Source organism: Puntigrus tetrazona, chromosome 3 (assembly GCF_018831695.1).
Source record: "Puntigrus tetrazona isolate hp1 chromosome 3, ASM1883169v1, whole genome shotgun sequence".
NCBI classification, from domain to species: domain Eukaryota; kingdom Metazoa; phylum Chordata; class Actinopteri; order Cypriniformes; family Cyprinidae; genus Puntigrus; species Puntigrus tetrazona.
The window spans coordinates 6,974,593-6,994,528 of NC_056701.1; the positions used below are offsets into that span (position 1 = coordinate 6,974,593).

Here is a 19,936-nt window from a genome sequence, read left to right on the forward strand (position 1 = left end):
AAAAAGAAGAATATGATGGTAGTGTAGGTTTGTTTAAAGGGTTACTTGACCCCAATATTAAAACGCCAGATTCTGTTCAAAAAGGTGATTATGGTGACGTTACGGTGCTGAATTTTTGATTAAAGTCATTATTTTCGCTTTTTTTATTCCCGTACAAAAAGTACTGTCATAGCTTCATAATATTACAATTGAACCACTGATAACAGATGGGGAATTCAGACTATGTCTTTCATACTTTTCTGGACCTTGAAATTATTCATGAGTGTATCATTCAAGGTTTTCACGAATAAATCGTGTTCCGAAGATGAACAAAGCTTTTAGCTTTTACTGGTATGGAACGCGATGGACAGCAAACTGGAAAGAACTGCTGTCTATGTATATTCTTTACCGCGTTATTCTAATTACATTAACTTTAAACTGCAAAATCAGAAGTGTATCATTTTCGTTGTGGCGCTGTAGATTCAGTCGAAGAAAAAACACCGACAGCGTACTTTAACGTAGTGTCGAGTCTGCATCTGCAGAACAAAACAGAGGAAAGTAAATGTCATGAAAATTATTTGATTCTAGTATTTTTTCCTGTAAAACTCCAACAGAAATTTATTCACCCTAAGGGTGACATAACAGAAGTAATGCAAAGCATTTCATTTTATTAAAAAAAATAGCCGACAGAGACATCCCTCCGCGCGTGTGATTTCATCGCTTGTTTAACCGGGTGATGCAATCTGACGAGAACATTATGCGCTGGTCTTTGCATGAAGCAACAAGCTCTCTCTCTCTCTCTCTTTCTTTCTGTACAGATGCCTCAACAATGGTGATTCATATGAGACTTCATTGAGGGACCATGGCATATGTGCCGTCTCTCTGTGTGACCTGGATTTGAGTCATACCAAACGTGTTTTTCCCCTTGAGCCAGAGAGAAAGACAGCGAGGAAGACAGAAGCATAAAGATAGAATGACAGAAGGGTAGAGAGAAGGACAGATGCATAGACCTAAAGATAGACAGACATCAGAAAGATACAATTATAGCTAGATTGATAGACAGAACGATAGATAGCTAGATAGATAGATAGATAGACGTGTAAATGACAAGAATGTGACTGATACTACAGGAGCGTTTCTTCATGAATCTGTGATGGAAATGAGGGGAGAAAGAGAAAAAGAAAGCGTTATCGACTCTTTGACGTTTCCTCTTCCACCTGCAGAGAAAAAGAGGCAGTCTTCCACACAATCACACGAACACAAACACTCGCGCATTACAAACACGTCAAGCGCCGGAGCATGCCGACTCGCTTTGACTCTTTCAGTGGCTTCCAGCTTTATTTGCCTGTCACCGGTGAACAAGTACGGTGGCCCTTGAGCCTCCTCAGCCCAGCGGTCTCAGCAACGCTATCAATTACTCATGTGATAATGAGGGACGCTAATGAACACACACCTGAGGAGCACAGCCAGCAGACGCCGCGTGCTTCGCATCGCCACCAGAGCGTGTCTCCACGTTAGCATTTCTCATGCTTCTCTCTGGCACGGAGAGGCGGAGCTAGAGAAGAAACCAGCGGCAAACTGCTTGCGCATGTCACTCCACGCACATTCATGAGATTCACGAATTATGTAGGCCTAATACATATTAATGACTCTCAGCTGCGGCGTTTTAAAGCTCTCCGTCTCTCTCTCTCTCTTTCTCTCTCTCTCACGAAGACCAAATTACACCATAACACCTAGCGCTCATACATACTCCCACTGTTTAACACTTCCTGAAGAGTTTGGACTGAAATGCCACTAAAATATTTTCTCTCACATTTACATCCTTCTAAGGATAGAAAAAAATCTTCTCTGGATTTATAAGGCTAAAATAAAACAAGCAAATGCAGTCAGGATGTGCACTGAATATAAACAACTGCATCTACTTTTCTTAGCGTCTGGTGAAGAAATGCAGTTCTACAGTGGCGAGGCAAGTTATACTATATTGTGTAATATTATGCGCAGCGTAATAGCGAAAAACTATGAATTTGATGATATTACATGCATAACATACAATAGGCAGAATTTATTTCTTAGTGAGATTTTTTTTTTTGTAGTTGTCAAATATTAGTGGATCATGTTAAGTTTTTTGAATTAATGTTAGGGTTACTGTTAAATACTCTTTTATAATTTTTTTTATAATTTCAAATGTCAAACAAAACAAAAAAAAATATTAATGTTGTTGCTGGTATTATTAGTAGTACACACAAAATTTTTTTAAGGAGATTAATTATTTCATACAAATGCACACTAGTTAATGTTATTAAACTGCTATAATAATAATAATAATAATAATAATATAAAATTTGCTAAAATATATTACAAAAGCTTTACTTATGACTATAGTCCTTTCTACATAATTATAATTAGTAGTAAAAATACAATCAAATATAATAATATATCACTTTTATAACCAGTTGACTGTAGTTATTTCTATATAATTCTGTTTTTAAATTATATAATAAATTCTAATGTAAATAATAATAATAATGAAATGTTTAAAATCATGATAATTGCAGATATTAAATAATTTACTATATGCATTAAACTTGACTGTACTTTTTCTATACATTTCAGCTTTTAATTAATATATTTAATTGAATATTGAATGACTGTAAATAATATAATTTCCAAATAAACAAATAAATACATTACAGACATTAATTACGGTTTGTTTTAGCATAAACTCTACGTTTTGGCAGTAAGTGCATTGTCATTGCAATGAATAACGCCTGATTCGGAGTAATTGTCATCTGGTAATTCCCGTAATCCTGGCATGATGTGACCACGACATTACACAAAGGCACTAGACAGTTTGATTGACCGCTGCTCCATTTGAGCCCATAAGTCGGCAAATGTGAAGACTAACCTAAGACGGCATTTCTTTAAACGCATCTAATTGCCTTTTCTTGACCCGGCTAAGGTTATCAGATAAGCTAGCGTGAGTATCAAGTGCGTGCGGTCTTGTTTTAAAATGCAGAACGACACCGGACACCAAGGAGAGATGCCAACCCGACTGGACTAAACTGATTTGTGGCACAAGAGCAAATGAGGACGTATTACAGAGGTCGTGGATGCATTAATGCTTCTTGGCCAACATGGCCCCGGGCTGTATGGAGTTCGAGCGAGTCGGGCGCTGCTGTTTGTCTTTAAGGGCCGCTGTTCGGAGCAGAGCTGCCTGTTTGTCATTTCCTCGGAGACACTGAGCTCTGTGGAAATGAGGGCCAGCGAGTTTGACTCCCGCTGGCACTCGGCACCCGACTTTGATAAGTTGGCTGCGGTCGCAGTTGTGAGTGAACGAGCATGTGCGCGTGCGTTCGGCGGGCACACTGACTCTGTCTTTAAGTGTGTGTGTGTGTAAGACGGCTTGGCTGAATCTGTCGCCGTTCTGTCTCGCGTGGCTGTTATCACGGAGGCTCGTGCGCAAAGAGGAGTCTGTCAGAAGCGCCGCGAGCCAAGCTACGTCCTTAAACGCGGTAGCCCTTATTCCTCCGTCCTTGCATATTAAATAAACAAACAAATGGACATATGTCGGCGGTAAACACGCCAATAACGGCGTGGAACGTGTTCTCCAGCAGCCGTGAAAGATGGGGCATTATCAGAGCAATTAGGCGCAGTAAATTCAATTAATCTCGACAAATCTCCACAGAGGCCCGAGCGATGCCACCATCCCCCGGTAATTAAAAATGGCCGAATTGGTTCGGCGTTCGAGGGGCGTGATGTCTGGGTATAATTGAAGCACGTTTCTATTTATTCCGGCACGCTAGCCAACAACATGTGGAGCCCGGAGAGGAGCGCGTCCCTTCCGTGCCCACGGTCCCTCGGGGGAGACGCGACTGACGGAGGATCCCGATAATTGGCTCTTCTTTGTCACTTCAGACAGCGAGGACTTTTCATCATGGAGGAATCAGGTCCCAATTTTCCTCGCTTCTCTATTCCTCAAACACCGTAAACAAAGTTTTTAAAAATAGGCAATAAAATGCAAGTCAGCAGCTAGTTAATCACGCATCCTCTCACCTCTGCGCGCGGCGCTATTTCAAGCCAACATGCCAGAGATGGCGACTGGGGAGGAAGGAGAAAAAAAAAAAGGAAAATAACTGTGACAGGCTAAATGAAGCGGTGAGCAGAGTGGTGAGGCGTGCAAGCGTTTCAGCTGTGACTCACCTGCCGCTCGCCAACATATGTCATGCTAACGCATCGACTTAGCAGCGGCAAACTAATCTGCCCTATACGCTTACTTTACTCCATCAGAAATGCAACCTGTTGGAGAGAATCTAATATACTGTATGCGCATATGCTCAAGAAAACATAACACGTGAACCGCTGTCGGTTTTAAGCAATTTCGAACCTGTCTGACACAAACAAATCAACATGACCTTATTCTACATACCTGATCCTACCCAGTACCTGAACTTAACAACTACCTTACTATTAGTAAGTAGCAGGTTAAGAATTTATTGAGGGAAAAGTCATATTTAATAGCTAAAAAGTGTTACAGGTTCTGTTAGCTAAAATACATACTGAAAATAAATACTGTCAGAATAATGAAGAAATGTTTTAATGTATACAGAACAGACAGATATTGCTTAAAGAATAATTAAAGCAAAATAATTTAGTAATGCTGAAAATATAAAGATTAAAAATTATTAAAATATTTCACATACACACACACACACACACACACACACATATATATATATATATAATGGGTTTCTATTTTATTTATTTCTGTGATGCAATGCGAAATTTCCATCAGTCATTACTCAAGACTAAAGTGTGAAATGATCCTTCAGAAATCATTCTAATATGCTTTATTATTGATTTATTATTACAATTATAATCTATTTATTAATAAAATTATCAACGCTGGCAATGTTGTAATGATTATGAATAAGGATGTTTTGACGAAATAAGCATTTATTAAAAATATTATTATTTTCTAACAATATACATCTTTGTCATCACTTCTTAGCTATTTAACATCCTTGCTGAACCAAATTTTTAATTTATTTCAAATAAAAAAAAAATAAAAATGTAATGACCCCAAACTTTTGAATGGTAGTGTATAAAATGATGCTGAAATTCAGCTTTGCACCACCGGAATAAATCTTAAAAATCTTATATATATATATATATATATATATATATATATATATATATATATATATATATATATATGTGTGTGTGTGTGTGTGTGTGTGTGTGTGTGTGAAATCATTTGATCACATAATTTTGCTGATGAAACAAGAGCAAATAATGAAATGCTGCCAAAATAATGGCCATTAAATAAAAAGCAGTCGAAAGAAAGACAAAATAATGCTCAAACCAACTAACAAAGACAAAATAACGGAAACAAAGTTCAAATAATAAAATTGTCAAAACAAACTAAATTAACAACAAATATCGTCAGAACATGAAACAGCGTAAACAAAACTCGTGAAAACGACAAAGATAGAAAACAAAAGGCAAGATAATAAAACGCACGAACAAATGAAATATTGTCAAAATAATAAAGCGAAAGAGATGACGTTCTGTCAGCACAGACAAAACAACAGAATACTATAAAAACGTGAAATAACAAAGCGTTGAGTCAAGGTATCGAGTCTTTGAGAGAGAGGGAGAGACTAGCCGCTGCCTCTGAACTAAATCTGAGTCTCGCTAAGCACCCGAAAGAGGAAAGCAAGGAATAGTATTTGCACTGTGTGTTTTGATGTGTTTGTGTGGAAGCGGATTGAGGATTACGGCCGCTGAGCAAAGGTGGTCAAAGAGTGTGGGCTGAAGAGTCTCGTTCATTTTGTACAAGTGTGTGTGTGTGTGTGTGTGTGTGCGTGTGCGTGCGTAAGAGAGAGAGAGAGAAAGAGTTGGAGAGCTTTAAAGATAAACGCTCAACTCTTCTGGACGCCTCCCAAAACCTGCAAAAGATAGAGAAAGAGAAAAAAAAAGTGGAAGTGATGGTGGAGATCGAATAAAAGAGTGTCAAAGGGAACAGAAAAGAGATGAAGGCTAAAGACTGTGTGCACGTGTGAGACAAAGAAAGGAGAATTCAGGAGGTGAATCAAAAGAGAAGAACAAAAACACAACTGAGTAAAAACAAACGTCTGGACGAGAAAATCAAAATGTCAGAAGAGTGATTACGAATGAGAAGAGTGCGAGTAGAAAGCTGAACGCTGAAAAAAAAAAAAAAAAAAAAAAAAAAGAGAAAGGAGGATTAGCGGGCAGAGCCGACCGGCGGGTTGTAGTCCATCCTCTTTATTTCCTGTGGGAAGAGCAGAGAAACTGACCCCGGGATTATAGATTAGAGTTAATAACCCCCTTCCCGCTCACAGTAAAACCCATTAACTTCCCCCCAACACCAAACTACCCTCCTAAAGCCCCCCAGACCCACCCTCCGCTGAGTCACGGCCCCGTCTGGACCACCTGCACACGTAAAGTCGGCGCTCATGAGGGGGAGGAGGGGGTACCGTCTGACGGGAGATTTTCACATGAGCCCGGCTCCCGAACTCGCTGAAAATTCACACCCTGCCTCTCATTCTCGAGCGACGCGGAAAGCCGAGCGTTGCCATGGGAATATTAGCATGTGTGCGACTTTGGGTCGTGCGGGCTGAAATAAATTTGTGGTTTGTGTTAACATTCCCATTGTGCAACGCACGCACGCGGCTTGCCGCCTCGCTCTCGCAGCTTCGCCGCGGCCCAATTTTCATTTTGATTGTCTGTCAGAGGGGAGGTAAAGGTGTTTAATGCCAGATAAAGCACCCTCGGGGTCATTTTGTTACTGTGTGAGGCTGTGCACGAGTGTGTTTGTGTGCTTACGATCGCCAATAAAGGCTGAGTCTGCACTGCGCTGGGGATATTGAATGCTTATCTGCGTTCGTGTGTTTGTTTGTGTACGGAGCACCTCCCCGATGTGAAAATCTCCCTCAGTCTCTGGAACGTCGCACTGTCGATGGAAAAAAACGGTTTAAAGTGTGACAGAGTGTGTGTGTGTGTGTGAGTGAGTGTTAGAGAGAGAGAGAGAGAGAGCGTGTGCGTGAAGGAGAGAACGCACTCGTGAGTGTGTGTGTGCGTGACTGAGTCTGTTTGTGTTTGTGGATGGCAGTAGCTGGTTGAGGGGGCGGGGTTTAGGTGGGGGCGGGGTGGGGAGGTGAAGGGGAGGGGCAAGAGAGGCGAGGGGTGGGGCTGTTGGGATGGAGTGTCTGTGGCGTTACTCACTGTATGGCACACATTCATACTGGATCTCCAGGTATTTGTAGGTTCCTGGACAGGGGTCGGGAAAAACATCAGACCCGGCCACCACCACACACTGAGTCCGGTTATTACACCTGAGAAGACGAGAGAGAGAGAAAGAGAGAGAGAGAGAGAGAGAGAGAGAGAGAGAGAGAGAGAGAGAGAGAGAGAGAGAGAGAGAGATGTTTAATAAAAGCAAAGTCAACAATCATTTTATCAGTCAACAGAAGGATCTAGTTTTTACATTTTCTCAATGGGCTGTTATGTATGGAAGGCTGTTTCTGCCACTGAATAAAATTTAAAAAGGGAGTCGCAGCTTGTTTTGCAATTCTGACTTCCTTTTTCCTTAGAATTGAATTATATGAACTCGCAAATGCGATTTATAAGATGTAAACTCGCAATTCTCAATTTTATATCGTGCAATTCTGCCTATTACAGATTATTATTATATACAAGTTTATCTCCCATAATTCTGACTGTATAACTAGAAATTCTGATTCTTTTTTTTTTTTTTTTTAAGTTTATTCACTCAATTCTATATGATATAATATAATGTAAAAGATTAATTAGTGTTGGTGTGTTTTGTTGGTCAGTTACTGGCTTTAGATAACAAATCATCTAAATTAAATGTTAATCTACTTTATTTAAATTTTAAAGAGTGTCTAGATAAGGGGCTTAATAGTAACGTAATTAATATAAAATAAATATAATATAATATAATATAATATAAAACCAAAGTATTTAATCAGACCTATTAAATAATTTTGACAAACTTTAAACAAAAAAAAAAGTTATTTAAACATCCCTAACACACACAAACAGCATTTTAACTGAGAGTTTGCACACTACACCTGCACAAGTCACTTTTCTCTAAAACCACAGTGAGTTTTTCCTCATGCATTTCTGTTTGCCTCCTACTGAGGTCTTTTGTATCGCAGCCATTCACTGTGTCTCATTTTGAAGGCTGCGCCCTCCTGAGGTCACATTTGTGGGCTGCATATATCATTACGGCTGTCACTTTTCAGAAAAAGCAACCAATACATTCCAAAGTATAAACAAATTACAATAATTTACGCCTTACAAGGAATAACTATCAATATTATACTGGTTACATTTCTGAAATGAGATGGCCTCAGTGGTGTAAGTGGCCAAAAAAAAAAAAGCAACCTCCCGAGTGCACAGAATGCTTCAGAATGAGACACATTTAATGTTATTTCAATGGCAACCTTTTTTTCCCTACGAAACCCGTTTAACACATTCAGGTTCTAATTCTATAGCAGTTGACTCTAACATTGGAAAACATACTGAAAGAAGCAGACAGTAAAGACTTAAAAATCTGAAAAAATACAGATAAAATATTTCAAATACATTCTGTCATTTTGAAAGTTCATCAAGCAATCAAAAAAATATATGAAGCAGTTTTCGACATTGATAATAATCAGAAATATCTCTTGAGCTCCAAATCAGTGTAATAGAATATATATATATATATGACATAAAAACAATAATAAACAAAAAACAATAATAAATCAAATATTATATATATATATATATATATATATATATATATATATATATATATATATATATATATATATTTTGAATTCAATAAAGATAGAAAAGCTATAGTAAGGACATGTTTTAAAATAACCCTATGTAACACCACAAAGAGAACATATTATTATTACAAACTGTAATCAGAAAAAAATCAGAATGGTTTAATATTTAGGATTTAAAGTTGCTCTCTTGACCATTTCCCATTCATGTGGGGCCTTAGCGCAGATGGATCGTTACACAACATTAGTAAGTCGGAGATGCACAGATGTGCAAGCTTTTTTTTTTCCACATTTCAGGAAATCAAATGACTGGTTTGTAGAATTAAATCTTTGTGTACTGCTTGACCACTTTTAAAAAATATTGCTATGCTGTTCTGAGTGCGCTGTTCTTTGTAGCATGATTCTAGATGATTGTACTCTGCTGAAGTCACTCGCTGTGTGTAAAATTGCATGCTTCCTTTCTATCAGCCCCCATGAAAGTGCATATTTATGCATCGATTTATGAATGGCAGTGAAGAAACGCAATTGATGCTTGTGGGTCATGTGACAGTAAACATTCATGTTCATATTCATACTATATAGAATGATTTTTTTTTATATTTTACATTCAAATGCAATACCTAATCAGAAAGTATGCGATTTCAGATCTTAAACCTTGTCCGAACTACAAACGAAACGACAAGTGTCCACACCAGACACGAAACAGCACCGCAAAGCAACAGAATCAGTGAAATATCACAGCCAATCAGAAACATGCATCAACAGGCCGGACGAATATGTTTTTAGCTAATATTTTTAGATAATATTAAATATATTATAGATGATATTGTGATATTTAACATCATTAAATGTACATAATGAGTAACCGATAACATTGCTATTTTTGTTGCTTTCAGTACAGCTGTAAGGTCGGAAAAAGATAGTTTTAATAGCATATTAGACACGTTTAACTATGAATAAAGCACACAATCGCCTATGATTATCTACTGTTATTGATATTTGGTTAAGTTCTGGTTGAGACATCAGGTGACCAAAATTCAACATTAACCGATGTCCAATACCGATGTCAGCTGACATCGATATTTTGTTGTTTTTAGGGCGTGTAACCAAAATTCAACGTTAAGTTAACCTCAACCCGATTTTCATTTCCAACCAAGACCTGACGTTATAAAGATTCCCGGGGGCCCGGTGGTATAGCTCGTGTGTCGTTGCTCCAGTCGCAAAGTCATGGAAATAGAAACCTAAATTAGACATTTTAAAAACATGAAAACGATGTATTTTATTGCGTGGCGCGGAGACTCCAATTATGATTCAGGTTTGTAGCACAAATGGTGTGACACGGGCCGCATGTCGCAAATGTAACACTCAGGGTTATGGGTTTGTCAAAACTCCGGTCCTAAGCATGAGCCTTGGCAAGCGCGGTAATAATTTCTCACCCGGTGCGATCATGTGACAGATAGCGTCAGTTGGAGGGGTGCGGAGGCAGCAGACTATTCCTTCAGCTCAAACCTACTTAGAGCTATTGCCTCCGACTAAAGCAGATAAATGTATGAATGCAGGGCTGTTATCGGTATAAAATGCAAACACAGATCTAGCACGGTAAAGATTTATTCTGCCATACAGATGCAGAGACACTTTTCTTTTCAAATCCCTCTTTCTATATATCCCCTCATCATCCCTCTACTAGTGCAGCGTCATTCCCGGTCCAATCCCTCTCTCAATCTACTCATCCCTCCCACATGCCTCCTCGGTTCCTTCTCTTTCTCTCTCTCTCTCTTTCTCTATTACAAGGCTGATGGATAGCTAGAAGAGGGAATCATTGATCTCGTCTCGCAGGAAGCAAATGCTGAGCACAGACAGGGACTGCAACTGCAGGCGGGCGCACACACACACGCGCGCACGGTTATGCACACATTATTCAAACACACACACACTGAACAGTCACTTAACCACTCAACCGTATCAATACACTCTGGAATACACAGTGCACGCAAAACAAAACAGTGACACGAACAGTCAGAGTCATTTGTAACGTCTATACCACCCTTTCGCTCCTATGCAGTGTTAATGTTCAAAACCTCCCGCTGGAAACCATATCGAAGACAAAACCAAAAATATGCATCACGATGATAATCAGAAAGGTCTTTAAGTAAAATGTATAGTTGATTACAACAAACACTTACGATTGTAGGGATGTTGGCGAATGCATACTACGATACCAAGTCGATATTTACATTTTAAAATCCTGTCTGTACTTGTTTTTCTTCTGTAAGGCAAGTACTGATGGTACCGAATTTTTCCGTAACTCTGTTGTTTATGAATGGTTTTCAAAAATATGTTTGGCCTCCAAGTGAATATATCCTAATGCTTGCATTCAGAGTAAAAGTGCGAGTGCACATGTGTTTATTCGTTCAAGGCCAAGTGCCACTAATGTTGTCTTGACGTACTGTTAAATAAAGGAGTTAATGTTTAAGTATTATTGCTGGTATCGAATATCATGTGCTTAGTGCTTCTGGTACTGACTACAAGAGTTCTGGTATTGTGACATCGATAGTATGTTGAATGGAAGTATGGAAGTTTTGCTTTGTCACACTTATTATCATTAGGGATGAAATGTCACTTTGAAATGTCTTTGTATGCTGCCACCATTTAAAGAAAAATTACCAAAAAAAAACATTAAATTGAATAAATATGACAGTTTACTGCCCAAATTAAAAGTATTTTGGCCCTCAGAAGTCAACTATGATTGAAACAGACGCTAAAACACACAATGCTCTGATGTACCTTTGCGACATGATCTTGAAGGCGTCTGGCAGGTAGCACTGTACATTCTCCATCTGAAAGGGGTCGGCGTCACAGATCTTGTCATCCGTGCGACCGTAGTTGGCTGTCTCGATCATGATGACGTCACTGCCAGGGCAGCGGAGCTCGATGGGGTAACCCTCGCACGCCAACTCCCTCCGCATCAGACCAAATGGCATTGCAGAGCGACTTAACGCTGCATGAAGAAAGAGAAACGTAATCAGCACGAACTGTTCACAATCCAATTTACCACTGTAATTGCACATAATTCTGAGTGAAACAGGATATTTTGTGGGAGTGGGAGCAGATTTTATGTATTTGAATTGACTGAATCATTAAGTGCGGATTTTACGTAGCAGGATGATTCAAAGTTGGGGTTTACAGAGAAAGAGAGGCAGACTATAACAAACAATTATGGAAAACATTTGGGAATAAAGTGATGAATTGTGCACAATAAGTTCAGTAACATTTGTTAATATAATAAACAAGGTCAAATTTTACTACATGTTGATTTTAAAATGAGCCTACCACTTGCATAGATTATAGATGTTATTAACAGGTCAAGAAGAAAGCTGCTAATTAAGAATAACTCTTACAGCATATGGAGCTGTTTATTACAGCAAACTTTTATGACCCACAAAAAACCTTTAAAGGGAAAAGAAAGAAATAATTAGACAAACGGACAAGGGTTTTTCACAGCCAGTAATCATATTTTCAGCCTTCGTAATCCTGAGGAGCAAATTATTTACCCTCTCGCTGAAACAAACTGTGAGAGTTACGTATACACTCTGTTAACATCCACCCACTCCTTCACACAGCTCTCCACCGGGTGCCATCCACCACCCGAAAGCTAGGCTCCAGAATAGAAAATCAGCTACCATGTGTCCAATTCGCTTCGGGAGCCAATAACTACACACCTGAGCAGAACCAGCACCTAGAGGAGAGATCCGACCCTAGACCCACTGCCTGCCCTTTCTGCCCACACGTGGCGTCTGCCATTTACACTTAATTTAAGAGAGAGAGAGAGAGAGAGAGAGAGAGAGAGAGACGTTAAGAGGGCTGTAGGTGCCGTAGGGTTAATCATTGTGCCTGGCTGAGAGGGCCTGAGAGTGGCACAGAGTGGCATACTTTATCTGAACAAGAGCTTTCAAAGAGTTTGAAGATCCAGCCATGCAAAATGGCCGCCAGCCGCCTCCACTCACAGAAGGACAAAAACCAGGCAATGGAGCTCTCCATGGTGCTGACAAATAGAGAGGGGGAACCTGTGGAGCTGTCCATTGTGCTGAAAGATGAGGGGGTGGATCTGACCCACAGAGTTCCATGCACAGGAAAAACTGATCAATGAAGCGCTCAGTACTCCTGAAATTCATTCCTTCAGCTCTTGCAGCTTCAAAGACTTTGCAATCAAATGGAGGAAACTTTTTTTTTTATTTACAAAAAAGCCAACAATTCGAAAAAACCTGCTTAGTCGATGCGTGCTTCTGTAAGTAACAGTAATCTGCAGACTCTGTTGTACAGAAAAACGGATTCAGCTTTGGACACAAAAATCGCCTTTTTTTTTTGGCTTGAGAGATGAAGGACCAAATATGGAAAATCCTCCGATTTTGAGCCACCCCTTTTCACTACAGGGTCAATGCGAAAGTCAGAGCTGCACCGGATCTAAAGCCTGCTCCTTTTATCTTCAAATGTCAACCATTCATCCCAGCGCACTTGAGCATGCTCGGGACTCTCTGAGCTGGTTTCCCACTCAGCGGTTCTGTAATCCTTGTCCTGTTCTCTTACACCCTGAGCACTTAGTGGCCGCCATGGAACGTGGACATATGTAACTGCATCATACATCAAGCGGTCGTGTAGCTGTCACACAGGCTCACTACAGCAAGCAAGCGTGGCGACATCAGCATGGGGATGGATGGCGTAATCTTGCCATAAATGTGTAGATTCAAGGGTTCAGGCCTGTTCAGATGATTGTGAGATTTGCTGAGGTAAACATGCTTCACACAAGGCTGTTCTGGTGTGCATTCAAACAGACACACTCCCTTGCGCCTACATGACACAAGCACACATATAAAGAGGCGAAGTGGGATTAGAGTGTGCCAGCATGGAGTCTTGTTTCCGCAGCATTCCCGTGGAGCAAACACATAGCTCCATACTGCTGGTCACTGATTAAACCATTACTCTGGGCTCGGCACTGCCTCGCCACAGGAGGCCAATCACACAGCCAACCAATCACCCACCCACCCACATGTTCATATAGCTTCAGCAAGCCGGTACGTCCCACACTGCATGTTGTCATCCCACAAACTACGCCAAATACGTCAGCCCAATCATTTCTGTCTTTCAGTCTCTTTATCTGCCCGTATCTCCGACTGTAACCACCAAGTTATCTTCCAAACTTGACTACGGCTACAGGATTAATAGGCTCATTCCCTCATTTATGAGTGTATTCTGCTCCCACAGACATTATCTGCAATCGAAAGGGGAAATTGGACTGAGGGGAATAATCTTCGTAATCCGAATTAAAATGCTGGAAAGTCTCGAGCTAAAGGATGGAACCCATTTAAAAGATAGGATAGTTATATTTTCATTTTGTCTTTTTGATATAAGCAGGTCCACAGATGATTAGGAAAATGACCTTGGGTAAGTAAATATCTGGAAGAGAATTATCTTGAAATCTTTGTTCAGGGTCAGTTTTTGGAAAGTGATTGGAATGTGTAATTGGAACGAATTTGGGTCGGATGGCGGATGGCAGATTGGTTACCAGAGTTTGAAACTTCAATTGGGTACTCCCATAGCCTATCCCAAAGAAAGGTTATTTGTGAAACATTGTATTATTTGTTCTCAAATGAATTCAAGGTTACAGAGGATTGGACTAACCAATCCAAAGCTATGTTAGGGCTTCCATGACTACTTAATTATAGCAGTTGACTAGTGATCTAGAAAAACAGTTGGTTGCTTGCCAATGAATCAATGTCTACCTAGTGCAAATTACTTACTGTGGGGTCTGGCAGCTTACTGGAAAGTGTGTAACACACAACTGAGGTGATGTGCTGAATATAGTTCACCCAAAAATGAATATTATTTTACAAATTATTCCCCCTCAAGTCGTTCCAAACCTGTAAGACCTACATTCTTCTTCAGAACACAAATGAAGATATTTTTAATGAAATCCGAGTACTTTCTGACCCTCCATAGACAGCACTGTAACAGAAATGTCCTCTGGTCTAGAAAGTTTTTGGTGAACTCTCTCTTTAAGTTAGTCACTACATTTAATTATTATTTAACTCCCAACACTAATCAAACACAGATCATCTTAGAAGTTTGCCATGCAGTTTGCTTAAAACGTGCTTTGTGAATGCAAATTGCTCACTGTATTTTGTCATAATTCTAAATAGATTTGGTCTTAACAGGACGGCATTCGAAACAAATGAGATGCAAATAAACCGGGACGCAGTTTGTGGGTGAAGGAATTTTCCTCCTGCTGTCGCCGGTGACTCTGAACAAGCACACGTGATCTGGGACTACACTGCACTAGCTGTAAAACTAATTAACTACTCAATCCAACACCTCTGTATGTGCTTGTGGGTTGAAATAGAGCAGGTAGTCTCATATACAATTTTATCAGATGAATCACAAGTCCTAGGCTTTGCTGCACAGACAGTGACAGTGTCAATATATGAACTGAGAGCTTCATACTTAAAGATACTTTAATTTTGTAGTGAACATGTAGACTGGAAATGATTGGGAGAAATGAGGCAAGCCAAAGTCAAGCTGGTATTGCCTGCGTGAGCATTGTGCCTCATCAGCGATGAAGAGTAACAGCAAGCAGCGATACTAACTTAACCACATTTTCAGTAGTATGACAGTATCTTTGCAGGATCAAAAACGTGCGCTTTTGCAAGCAGCAATTAACAAGCTATTTCCAGATTAACGTTGCAGGCTGGCACAACGGTACATCACAGTTTTTTAAAAGTCACATTATATTGTGTGGGCAGCTTAATAGCTGAGCTAACTGAGGTAAATCAAAAAAACACACTCACAAACAGTGCTGAATCTCTCAAACTATACTCGGTATACCCTTTTTTTTCAGACTGATTGATTTATTGATTTATTTTGAATGTTTAATGGCTGTTATTGCACACATTTTAGCAAATAGCACATGTATATAATAATAATAATAATAATAATAATATAATAATAAATGGGTTTTTTTAATGTAATAATAGTAATAAAAACCTAAAATGTATTAAATAAAATATATTGCAGTTTGAATATATAAATTGCAATTGCAACATTTTTTAATGTAGAACTTAAGTATTTAAACTGTTGTATTTAAAATACGGTCAAAATGAAGTATTGAATGCACTGATGAGCATTTACTGTAAACAAAAACATACTTTAATGTAATATCTATTGAAAACATTAGCCAATTTAGTATATTTAAAATACTAATCAAGTCATTTACCTGTTAGTTAACTCATTAAAGTAAGTGTACCTTCTTTAAAGCATGATAAAATAATATTCAAACACTGACATACACTTAAGTGGCCTTATATTTAATTAGTTTTAAATTATCCACAAGTACAGTTTAATATTTTTTGAAGACCCAAAGAACAACTTCAAGTGCTTATTCAAAGCAGCACATTTTTATTTCACAAGGGTTTCCAAGTAATTGTAATAAAGATATTTTTCTGCTTTTTCATTGTAACCAGTCATGCAGCTAACTACTCATCATAAGGCTTTGTGTAATCGGACTACTTTAAATGATGAGTAGCTTGTAGAAAAGACGACAGTTTCAAAACAGCCTCCTCAACATAGCCTGCAGGCCATAGCTTTCAATTTATAAATGTAATACACCGCACAATATAGAAATATCATTGCAGTATCATCACCTTTCATTCAAAACATATCTATGCATAGACACTGCGTGCAACCTCAACAGGTCATTCCACTCCATATTCATATTTTCCCTCTTGAATGATTTTTTCATCACGTTTCTTTTCTTCTCGTTTCCTCCCCCCCCGATCCTCAGCCTTTCTCCAAGTGAAGAGAAAGAATGAGGAGCGAAGAAATGAAGAAGTGTCACTGCGGGGCAGCTGGTGTGAAGAAACTGGGGCTGGTGCTGCCATAATAAGAGCTGTATACTAATTCAGATCACTGGAGAAGAGTGATTGGATTTGACTCATTATCCAAATGCAGTAATTAAAGCCTGGGGGAGGTTTAGAGAGTGGAGTAGAAAGGCCGTGCCCTCAGCCTTGAACGCACGCGCGCACACACACACACACACACACACACACTGACCGACACAGACAGACAAGGACAAGGACAGAGGTAGACAGGACAGGCGAGACGCAAATGGGGTGAGACAGTTGAAAAGAAGGCTACAATGAACTCAGCAGGGGAAAAGAAATGGAGACACTTGTATCTAGTGTTGTAGATGGTAAAATATGGCATTGATTGGCTCATTAAAGGTCCACAGGGTTCCAACATTATTCCTAGAGCCTTGCAATTACTCAAGAGCCAATAGAAAACAGGAAGGGGCGGGGGGTGCAGAATCACTATCGGATTGCATTTTAGCAAAACACAATAGTTTTTAAGATAAAGAAACTGAAAATAAAAAGAAAGAAAAAAAGAAATAATCCACATTCTTAAAAATGTACGCTTTGAGGTCATACTGGGTATTGTATATGTAAGAAGAAAAGAACAAGGATCTATTAGAAATATCATTCATTAATTATTGCGTTAAAATGATTAAAGCACTTCGCATACGTGCATGCATTTGCTGCTGATGAAAAAATGCTGTATGGGTTTGTGTCTTATATCCTATGTCTGTTAGTATTATATTACATTTTAGACACAATATTGTCTCAATATATATATATATATATATATAGTATATATATATATATATATATATATATATATATATATATATATATATATATATATATATATATATATATATATATATATATATATATATACACATATATGCACCCACACACAGACACAGACACATGCATGTATATATTTAAGAAAAATATTTATTTATTTCTAGATTCAGTATATTTATGTAAAATAAAAATGATAGAAATGTATACATGCAACACATAAACATGCAAATTTCATTTCCAACATTACATTTAAATTAATAAATGCATTAATCTTTTGGAAAAAAAAAGTGTTTAACCTTTAAATCAAAGAGGAATACAGGAATAAGAAGGATTCTTCTAATTAAGTGTGATGCATTAGCGCTCACCTACACAGATCACTCATTTGTCACGTGTCACTTGAGACCTCTACGCTATGCACTATGACAAGGAACGATTACCACCAAATAATTCATCTGCCGACAGACTCCTACAAAAAAAAATTAAATTCAATCAATTGAATTGAGCTTAAAATACCTGATTATCAGAGCTGCCTATCAATTAACGAAGCTGTGATTGATTAAGCAATTAGCAGCTCTAATAATGAGAGGCAGGTCTGTGAGGCAGGTTGAGAGGGATAAAGATAGCGTGGACCGGTTGAGTGTGGATGCCATCAGCCTCTTCTTCCTCTTTCAGTGCATCTCCAGGCACCACTTAATCGCTCAGTCGCTCATTAGCACACAGCTCAAGCTTTGGAAACCAGCACCATTAGAGCCGACATGAATGCCACGCCAGCACTACACCGATGTGTACGGTTCAAAGAGGGAGCCCCGTGTGTCAGCAGGTTTGGCCTCTCGAAAATTTGTTGCATATAACCAAACAATTCTTATTAGTCTAGTTCTTGCGAGTCTGTTTAAACGGCCGACTAAACGTGCACGCAGTACGCCTTCCGGTCGAGGATTCAGTAACAAACGACTCCAAGACTGTAGCGATCACTTTAGTGTTTAATATTAGGGCTGTCAATTATAAATTTGAATCATATAATTCACATGATAGCTGATTAAAGAAATCTAAATGCGCAATCAATCCCATATCCATACGAACAGAATCGCCCCCTATATATTATTACGATATTGAACATAAAGCTATCGCTGATCTACGGGCCGCAGTGATACATGTAATCGAGTTTGTTGATCTAAATTGAGTTTGACTCGTTTAATTGAGTTTGACGATCTAATGCATAATCACACGGCATGTCTTTATCAGGCACGCATTTATTAGGAACGTCACCGTTTTCCTAACATGGCTTCAACATACATTGCCGTTGGCTAGAGATAATGTTTTACATGATAATTCGCGAGTTTAAAGTACTCTAGCAGAGCACCGGTTTGAGTTTTTTAAGGGGAGGCAAAAACACAGTTTTTTTCACGGACCTGTCAATTTTGAGATTTTGGGCTTTTGGGCTTTTCAAAAAGTGTTCTTTCAGACTAGCGGAAAGAAAACATCCATAAAGACACTGCTAAGTGCACTTTAACTATTTGTGTCAATAGATTTCAAACACAGTACATATTTTTAAAGGCTGTTTTCTCAAAATGAGTTTTTTCTCCTACGCTGAGCCAGAAATCTTAACTTCAGCAGCACTTACAAACCCAGAACTGTGCATTTTTATTCCCGTCTACATCCTCGAGGCTTTTACAGAGGGATTTGTTCAAATCTAATTCGCTTGATTAAAATACAACAGCTTTTTTTTTGTAAACTTTGGACTCTAACGTGTCAAAAAAAATTAAACAAGAATTTTGAAACTGACTTCATCCAGATTTTTGTTCTACAGATGTATGCAAATTTGCACAAATGTAACTTAATAATGCCTCATTTGCATATTTAAACATGACATTTTAGAAAACTTGTAAAGCAAGAAATGTTTACAGTTATGAATGTAATTAATCAACTAAGTAAATAAGGCGATAACTATTAGTTATGTTTTTCTACCCTATTCACCTGCCGTGTCTCAAGATGATTTTGAACATGCAAATTCATCCACTTCACATCACAAAGACTTGAAAGTAAGTGGCCAGTGGTTGGTTGATTTATTGCCTATTTTTTAACACCATGTGGAAAAAAACAAGATGAAATTGCATAAAAGGGCAATTCAGAAACCATGCTGTCCAATTGTTTGATTTACCTTTACTATACCCACTTGCATAGACACCGGTGTGTAATTTATTAAAATGTATTATTAATTTATTTATATCATCGTGTGAAATGTGAATTATTCGTTGGATTTTAATTATTCGTTAGGCTAAGTAAGAATGTCATAAAGCAGAGTTTAATTTTGCATGAATTTCTAGCTGAAAGTAATTAAAAGCTTAGTATACATAATATTTTTCTTAGAAGCTGTCAATGTTTTATGTGGTTTTTTTTATGTTTTGTGTAAAAAGGGGTGTTTCTAACTGTAAGTCAACACGCTAAGCA

At 38.5% G+C, this 19,936-nt stretch overlaps 1 protein-coding gene across 2 annotated transcripts in view; it reads right to left on the reverse strand.

The window, feature by feature from the left end:
* The window catches only part of adgrl1a (adhesion G protein-coupled receptor L1a), a 146,509-nt gene that overhangs the window by 52,396 nt on the left and 74,177 nt on the right, over positions 1–19,936 (reverse strand). For both annotated transcript variants that reach the window (XM_043235353.1, XM_043235352.1), the window contains exons 3-4: positions 11,580–11,793; positions 7,225–7,334 (exon numbers count right to left, since the gene is read on the reverse strand). In XM_043235353.1, the coding sequence (XP_043091288.1) occupies positions 7,225–7,334; positions 11,580–11,793 (324 nt within the window). The remainder of the gene's footprint in view (positions 1–7,224; positions 7,335–11,579; positions 11,794–19,936) is intronic.